The following is a 9,348-nucleotide window of genomic DNA, read 5'->3' as shown; positions in this document are numbered from 1 at the left end:
CAGTTACGTATTGCTTACTTCAACAGAGTAAAATACTAACACCATACTCTGTAGCTTATCAAGGACTATTTCCAATATCTTATGATCCGGCAACCGAGTTCCCATTCGCAAGCCATTACAAACACCTAAAAAAAAGGCATTAATAACAGCATAAACACCCACCTTCATTTCAAATTCCTTACAAAAAATCAATGCAGAAGCTGATAAAAACAAAAACCTTGAACTCGGTCTTCTACAAAGCAATGTATTGAATGCATTTCATGATATATAACTTGAACTTTCTCTTCTTAACATCAAAAGAGTTCACTCAAGTGTTTGGATCTAATGTACAATTAGTGATGAGAATAAAACATAAAGCTAATACAATGATTAATATGCTTTATATATATGCTCAGTGCAGCTGGCAAGATATACTTCAATATGATTTCATATCCATAAAAGGTAAACAGAATAATTATAAGTCGTACAGTAGCCTAGGTAAATGCTTAAGCAATATTTAAGAATTTCAAAAACAAAGGCTACTAGCAATGTTCTTCAATTTCAGTGATAAAAAAAAATGTATAACTTGAACTTAATTACGACGCTAATAAATTGGCATATGATGCTAATAAATTTTAGTGATAATTAATATTTTAAATAATCATTAATTACGACACTAATAAATTGGCATATGTGAGCCACTTGTTCTCCAAGTGAGAGGTCAGAAGTTCTAGTGTCAGTGGGTAACAAACTACCGTCAAGCGGGGACATGAACAATAAAGAATAAATATACACAAAAGTTGTAATTTAGCTATGAAATTGATCAATTTTATTCTTAGGTTTAGGACTAAACTGTGAGCCTGTGATTGAAGTGGTCAAAATGACCAAACTGATCTTATTTTGAGATGATATAAACCAAAACTGAATTTTAAATTCCTAAATAACGCAGCTTGAGCAACTAAAGAAAATGTAGAGAAACACCTTTTAACACTCAGACAAACTAAAGCGATAGCAAAATCAATATGAAAACAAAAGACCCTGTCATAGGTGATTACCTTATTCAAATCCTCAGGTGCTCTGTTACTTATAGCCACAAGTACAGTCCCAGTGCTTAATAATCTGCTTACAATTCTAGATAAGGTGACAATAGCAAATACATCAACAGTCTGCAAAAATAATTCACATCAAGCATAAATAATCATAAAAAGGAATAAAAAACCTTACTAAAAATTTACCTATCAATTTGTAAATATTATTAGAGTAGCCAATAGTCCCATATGAGTTAAGTTAGTAAGTAGATATGAAGATACATGTTTGGTTAGTATCTAAACATGATATTAGAGCTGGGTTAATTGGTTTTTTTTGTAAACTAAACTAGACGAGCACATGTCAAGAGACGTATTAGAGTAACTACTAGCCCATATTGGTTGAATTTAATAAATAGTCCCTGATTGGGTAAGTAAATAATTATGCATATGAACATATAAGCCTAAGTCTCTCATTTAGTCATTCTATAAGCTTATTCTTTGGGGTTTTATCAAATCTAAGTAATATATTGCTAGTTTGTGTCTAACAAGCATAACGCCAAAAGCACTTCAACTTAACTTTCTATCTTCATTGACAATATGACAGAAGAATTTTCTATGAGATTCAATGCCTCCATTTACTGCCAAGCGTACTGTGGCACTAAACTTTTGATACTCCAAAGGAGTCCTCAAGCTCCATCTAATAGCAATTATCACACATCCAGGATTTTCAGACACTCATTTTCCAATCATAGCAAGTGAAATTTCAAAAAAAGGACAAGAACTGAGAAACAAATTTCATGCAAATCAAATTTGCATTAATTATCACACAATACAAAACACCCAAAAAATTGTATGTCCAATTATAGGCCCAAATTATTTTCAAACAAGATCTAGAAATATGGTCCCAAGAACAAGCCACATTTTGCACAGGACATGAAATTATTAAGGTTCTAGACAAATAATAAGTTTAACAACCTGAATTTGACATACAATAAGATTTCCCGAGAACTAACGATTTTGAAAGCATTATCCTCTTTCTACACTAACATGAACTTTGTAGACCCCACCCAAAGCTTGATTAGAATAATCAAAGCATATGAGTAAGGTTCAAATCAATATGGCTAAAAATCTCATTTCTATGTTATGTGGCAAAAGCAAAGGAAATTTTTGTTATGGAATTCAAAGTTTTTAGAATAAACATGACAAATTTTGTGGGCCCCGTTTCTTGTCCATACCCTCCTTGTCCAACATCTTTCCAACATGAGAACTTTGGATGCCTATCAACTCTTCCCACTTCTAACTTTCCATGATGCCTTGTTCCCCATTACCACCGGTTCCTTTTTCCTTCAAAAAGTAATGAACAACCTTCTTCCTCCTCTTAATCATACTTCTTGTTGTGATGTTAGCAAGGTTTGGGAACAAAAGAGAAATTGAAGGAGCTTCAAGGTTGAGCCAACTTCACCAAGTAAATGCCCATTTGTGAGTAGTTCAGCTTTTCCCCATCCTTGCTATTCTTGATCGCCCGACTAATGCTTTGAAAGATGGTTGTCTCTTCCCTTAATCTTGCCTTCTCTTCCTTCTTTGGTTTGATGTACGTTTAGTTAAGATCATAAGCATAGTTTTTCTTTTTATGCTATTGCCTTGATGATTATAACCACTGTGTCAAGCTCACAACCTTTTGTATATAGGTGCATCGTTATATATATATATATATATATATATATATCATATGTATATATTCATGCATTGGCATGTAGCCAAATTGATGAGAGATTACGGTATATTGTTGTTGAATTATACGCTCTCCCTTACGTAGTGTTATACTTTTGGAAATGAGCCATTGAAGTCTTGCTTCATGTACTTTTACTCACCATTGTTACTTGTTGATGTTAACACCTAAAACCCTGATTTTCTCTCTTATGTTAAATGTTGGGCTTTGCATCTAGAATGTTGGTTGAGCCTTGAGGTTAGCACTCCCCCAAAGAGTGAGGTTAGCCTCAATTTTTAAAGCTTGGGGTTAATTGCATGTTCGTCCCTTGCCATAGTGGGCATCCATAGTAGCTATCTTGTAGTATGACCCACCCACTCTGGGACCTTGTATCCATTAGTATCTTTAGATCAAGGATTTGGGAGGTTGTTGATTTTATTATTGCTTGTTTATAGGATCTCTTCAAAATGTTGATTCTAGTGTTTGAAATCGATGTGAAGTGGTTGTTGGGGAGATATCCAAGTAAGTAATCCACACATATTATTTTGACAAGTTTTAATTGCAAAATTTCTAATATTATTTGATTATGCAATTAAAATATCCCAAGAGTGGGAGCCTGCAACTATTTTGTTTAAAGGATTATTTGATCATTTTTGGATTTTAAATTTTGTTATGCAACTTTACATTATTCTTTTATTGACTTTTTGCATATGTATCTTGAATATGTAGAGAATTCTGAACTTAGATTTCAAAGATATTTTGTTATGAACATTGTAAGTAATCTACTGATATCTTTTGTATATCATTTCAATTTTTATTTTTGTCCTTATTTTTGGGATTCTCTGAGATTATGGTTGTGTATAGCATCCAATCATCTGTTAAATATTTGTCTGACCATCCATTTGTTTATAAGATCTATGTATTCTTATGTGATAGGATTGTGATCATGTTTTGGTATAATGATAAGATCAAAGTTCATGAAGTTAATGTATAGTGGATGCCATATATGTTTTGAAGGATGCATGTTGATTATAGGTAATGTTGAATTGATGTCCAAAGTGACATATAGGTGCTTGGAAGAAATGTTAGTATGGGGAGTGTCAGAAGTGAATAAGTCAAGAGAAAGGTTGTACTCCAACCACGAGGCAAGATTGAGTCTTGAAATTCATGTTTTGAATTATTGTCTAGGATGGGGATAGCCTCTCCTTGATGATATTGTTACTAAAATTATAAGCATGCATTTTGGAAGCAAATTAGGTCAATTGGTGGTTAGAGTTTCGAGTCAATATTTCAAGGGTTATTGGGATGAATTCCTACATATTTGAGACCTTTACATTGTATGTTTCATGCTTGGAATTTACTAGAGTTGATTTACAAGTTATGATAATAAGTTGGGTGGAAATTGTGACACATAATTGGGAGGTCATAGAGATGGAATTTGTGGAAGATTAAAATTAAAAAGTTGTAATGATTTATTTAAACTATCTATCTGCCAAATTTCATATTTATTGGGTGTACAGTCTATGAGATATGATCCATTCTATTTGACGTGTCGTAAAAACAATATTGAATAGACTAGCAGAATTATAGACAAATTCTAGACTTAGCAAGTACAATTAAGCAATGTGCTCAAGTAAAAAAATATTCCTTATCACCTTGAATTTCAACCCGCAAAAATTTCAAGTTTATTGGGTTTTGTAAATTAGGGTTATGATATGTTAAAAAGACTTGTGCATGTTGATGTCTATATGAGGAATCTTCAGGGATTAACATGTTATTTTTTTACTCTTGGAGACTAAATTTGGTGAAGTATTAGACAAGGAAAGTGTTCACGATTGTCCTAAGTTTCTTACCTGCAAAAAATATTTTGGCTTTTCGATAGTATATTCTTGGAGTTTTCATGCTTTGGAAATGAGACATCTTAGAAGTGATATTATATCGAGACCTTGAGAGTGTAAATTTTTCAAAGTGATTGGTTTTTATTTGATGATTTATTCAATTTTTAAATGTTGTAAATAAATTCTGCTTATTCAGCTTATCTCTAGTGGGATTTTGAAATTCTGTATTTAGCTCATGTGAGTATTTGGGATAAACTTGTGAATATTCTGTATTTTGTCTTTGAAATGCACTCGATGTTTTGGTCTCCAAATGAGCGATATGCAACCACGCGCTGGGGGTTAAAACCCTCACCTTGTCGACAAGTAATTTTGGGAAAGTGAAACTCGCAGCTTTCGACCGCGGTCCGCTCGGTGAAATAATCAACGGCCACCGGTATTGGGCACTCTCGGGACACCGAGGGTAAATAAATAATTTATGTTATTTTGGGCTCGGGTCTGTCACCGAGGATAAACAAATGACCTTTGGCACTTACGATGAATTTGGAGACATACCTGGATTTTGTTATCTATGTTTTATCCTCTCGGGTTTTGATAATACTATTTTGGTGCTATTGATTTTTTGTACAAATTTCAGATTCAGATTCCCTCGGTTTTTCAAAATTTTGGTGAACGACTTTACTTGGAAATATTCTTTTATTAGAATATTATACTCAGTATTTTTGTTAAATTATGATTTTGGAGACTTGTGTTATTCCGAAGATCCCAGATACTTGAAAAGTCATTTTTGTAATTTCTAATTTAGTCTAACTATGGTTTGGAGACTTATGCTCATGATATTTAGAAAATTTTCTTTATTTCCGATTTACAACTCGGGAATCTAGTATCATTTTTGATTACAGTATCCTTAAATAGTGGTATTACTTGAGAACTATACCTGCTTGAATTATTTATTTTTGTATCGCTTTAAACTATGTTTAAACTTTGAGTTATTCTTAATATTTGAATCAAGATTTATGAATCTCGTTGTTTTAAATCACTTTCGGATTACTTCATCGGGCTAGTTTAGCTCATGGATTTGTTTTAAATCCTTTTCAGATCAAGAGTGGTAGACCGGTGTGGATCTTGAAAGACCGCCTCGAGATGTTGTCTTGTCCTCTGTAAATTTTGAGTTCTTGTTATTGTCTCACCCCTCGTATTCCTGCACTTTTGTATTTTTGGACTCGTATCCCTAGTATTGTGTATTTTGTAGAGTTGTAATCCTATAACCTCGGGCTGGGTTATTTTTAATTTTTATTTGTCCTCAGATAGATTCTCGAGGGCCTTGCAGTGCCCTATGGGGCTCACACCTTGTGGGTCTGCGGCCGTTTGTCTGCGCCCCGGGTCTGGCGAGCCGGGTTCGGGGCGTGACAAACTTGACATACAATAAATGGTCAACCAAGTTGTCCAACTTATCTAGGAGATTCTAGGGCAGAGAAGTCATTTACATACAGAATTGCTTGCACATTTTTTAAGTAACTACAAATCATGTAACATTTCTCTAATAAAATATAATAGTATGGTGTTACCTCATCTGTATTTCATCAAAACAAAGAAAGCTGGCCCCTGTCTTATTAGCTTGCCGGTTAGCTAGAAATTTGTTAGCTATAGCTGGAAGGATATGATTCAGTTGTGCTTCTTGCCTGTATCTCTCTTCCCCAATCAACCATTCTTTCACTTTCATATCAAAAGGATTGATTATCTATCCAACTGAAAATACTTGAGGTAATAGTTCCATCTTCAATTTGGTTTTTCCATACCTCATGCATATGTTCATGTATTTCAAGCATTGGCTGCAATTAGTTAAGATAATATAGTAAAACTTCCCAGTTCTGCAAATAAATTAAGACCATGTTTGCTGGAGTAAGAATGAGTATAGTAGGTAAAAAGATAGAAGAGTATAACATGGTGAAAAAAATACTCATAACAAGAACAAGAATTTGGTTTGATGCCATCAGAAACAATATCAGATTTTTCCAAAGGCAATAGAGTACACGCATAACTTCTACAACTAACTTTAAAGCTGGCGAATGCACATTCACCTCATGAAAGTGAAATCACCGGCGATGCCTAACAACAGCTTTATGTTGAAGGGATGATTGAAGACAAGACCTGGACTGCTGCCATGGTGAGTAAGTAATGTGTTTGGTGCTAAGCGCAGCTGGTGGAGAAGCAATCAGGTATGGCTTTGTCCTCCTAGGAATGGAGAACCACTTTTGAAGCAAAGTTGCAGGGCATGGATGCTGAGTCTTTGAGAGCAGTTAAAGCAGTTGAAACTTTTGAGCATATTAATATATTAATGTAAGATCTCTAGGTGTTAGTGTTGGGCCAATGGGTGTGTGAGTTAGGATTACATTTAGACCAATGGGAACACGTCTTGTAGCCTGTCCAATAGCTTTTGTGCAAGATGTCTCTTTGTCTGTAGTATTATATATATATATATATATATATATATATATATATATATATATATATATATATATATATATATATATATATATATATATATATATATATATATCCTAATGTTAGTGGAATGATGCGATTGGCTGGAAAACCCATTGTCTCCCACTTTATCATTTTGACCTGTTGACTGTGTGCTTGACTCAGTTGAGAGAAACCTGAAGCATTTCATCGAACACCTCTCGTCGCACACTCAGTGGTTGCCCAGATCCCAACAATCTGGTATCAGAACTCTCGAGTTGATGGCAACTAGTAGCTCATCGGCGACGGAGGGAGCTCCAGTATGTCTCTCCCAGCCGTCAGTCCCCGTGTTCACCGGCTAGGAGTACGGGCGGTGGAACCTGCGGATGAAGACCGTCTTCAGGTCCCAGGAGTTGTGGGACTTGGTGGAGAACGGCGTGGCGGAGTCGAAGGACGAGGCAGTGGAGAGGGACAACCGGAAGCGAGATGCGAAGGCGATGTGCCTGATCCAGCAGGCTGTAGACGGGCCCGAATCTTGACCGGATCGCCGATGCCAAATCAACGCACGAAGCATGGGAGATTTTGAGGAAGCACTGCCAGGGAACGTCCAAAGTGTTGTCCGTGAGGATCCAAGCCCTCCGGCAAGACTTCGAGATGCTGCAAATGGGTGACGATGAAGGAGTCCAGGCATACATTTCAAGGGTCATCACTATCACCAATCAGATGAAGGCTCTTGGGCACAAGCTCAAGGAGTCAGAGGTCGTCTCCAAAGTGCTGCGGAGTCTAGCACCGAAGTTCGACTGGGTTGCGATCGCGATTGAGCAATCGAAGGAGATTGCAAAGCTCTCGCTGGATGACCTCTGTGGAACGCTGCAAGCTCACGAGGTGAGGGTGAACCGTGCAGCAGGGAAAACTGTGGAGAGAGCTCTTCACGTCAAGACCGAGCATCCTACACAAAACCACAACAAAGGTGGGGGTGTTGGGAGCTCATGGGGAGAAGGACGAGGCCGCGGGAGATCATTCGCACGCGGGAGAGGGCGAGGCCGAGGAGGTCGTGGAAGGGCTTTGACAACAAAAGCCACATCCAATATTTCACTGTAAGAAATTCGGGCACATGAAGGCCGAGTGCAGAGCTTGTGAGAAGCAACCAGAAAGGGGTGCTGGTTTAGTTGCAGAGGAGGAAAGCACTAAGAACCTCTTCATGGCAAGCTGCTCCACTGGTGAACAATCCAGGACAGTATGGCTCATAGATTCGGGGTGCTCGAATCATATGACCAGGGACAAATCTCTGTTTAGCAGTCTTGATGAGTCAATGAGCATCACTGTGAGATTGGGAGATGACAAGCAAATGAAGGTTTGTGGCGAGGGGATTGTTGCTGTAAACACAAGCGCGGGAAATTAGAAGAAGCTACAAGGGGTCCAATATGTGCCGGGGTTGGCACACAATCTTCTAAGCGTGGGACAATTGCTCACCAAAGGATATTCCGTAGTGTTTGAGAAGGATCAATGTGTTATCTCTGATAATCAAGCAAAGAGTCAAGTAATATGCGTCCCTAGATCAAGCAACAACATGTTTCCACTCGACCTTGCAAAGATTGGAAGCTTGGTGATGAATGCAAGGAGTCGAACACTGGAGGAATTATGGCATCTAAGGATGGGACATTTGAATTATGACAGCTTGATGTCCATAACTCACAAGAAGCTGGTATTCGGGATGCCTGAACTGAAGCAAGGATTGCAGTGCGAGGGTTGTGCACTGACAAAGCAGTCAAGAAACTCCTTCCCCAGCGGAGTGGCACGAAGAGCTAGCGCATGTCTACAGCTGGTTCATATGGACCTCTGCGGTCCTATGAGTGACGACTCACTGGGAGGCAACCGGTACTTCTATCTAATAATTGATGATTTTAGCAGGTGGAGTACGGTGTTCTTCATCAAAAACAAGTCCGAGGCCTTCTCAAAGTTTCGAACTTTCCATGCTTTGGTGGAAAGACAGACCAGGATGAAACTCAAAGCCGTAAGGAGCGATCGTGGTGGAGAGTTCCTATCAAGAGACTTCGAAGACTACTGCAATGAGTATGGGATTCGGAGGGAATTCACAGCTCCCTACACACCTCAGCAGAACGGCATCGTTGAGCGCAAAAACCGGACTGTTGTTGAAATGGCCAGAGGGCTGCTCAAAAGTGGAGGATTACCATTGAGGTTCTGGGGGGAGGCAGTGTCCACTGCGGTGCACCTCATCAACCGATCACCAACTCGTGCGCTGCGCGACAAAACTCCTTATGAGTTTTGGCATGGAAGTAAACCGTCGGTAAGTCATCTCCGAGTGTTTGGTTGC

The 9,348-nt window shown here is 37.8% G+C and overlaps 1 protein-coding gene and 1 long non-coding RNA gene across 2 annotated transcripts; both read left to right on the top strand.

Annotated features, from left to right (window-relative positions):
* The first annotated feature begins 2,458 nt into the window (after nt 1-2,458).
* On the top strand, nt 2,459-5,678 carry LOC120257117. Its single transcript, XR_005535526.1, has 3 exons — nt 2,459-2,486; nt 3,171-3,237; nt 5,649-5,678. It is a non-coding gene; the product is annotated as an uncharacterized LOC120257117 (long non-coding RNA).
* Nucleotides 5,679-7,667: 1,989 nt separating this feature from the next.
* Nucleotides 7,668-8,114, top strand: LOC120257115. The gene has a single exon (XM_039264722.1). It carries the CDS (start codon nt 7,668-7,670, stop codon nt 8,112-8,114), a length of 447 nt encoding a protein of 148 aa, XP_039120656.1.
* Nucleotides 8,115-9,348: the final 1,234 nt, after the last annotated feature.

Source organism: Dioscorea cayenensis, unplaced genomic scaffold (genome assembly GCF_009730915.1).
Source record: "Dioscorea cayenensis subsp. rotundata cultivar TDr96_F1 unplaced genomic scaffold, TDr96_F1_v2_PseudoChromosome.rev07_lg8_w22 25.fasta BLBR01001883.1, whole genome shotgun sequence".
NCBI classification, from domain to species: domain Eukaryota; kingdom Viridiplantae; phylum Streptophyta; class Magnoliopsida; order Dioscoreales; family Dioscoreaceae; genus Dioscorea; species Dioscorea cayenensis.
The sequence above is the reverse complement of the archived record's forward strand: the minus strand, read 5'-3'. Positions and strand labels throughout refer to the sequence as shown.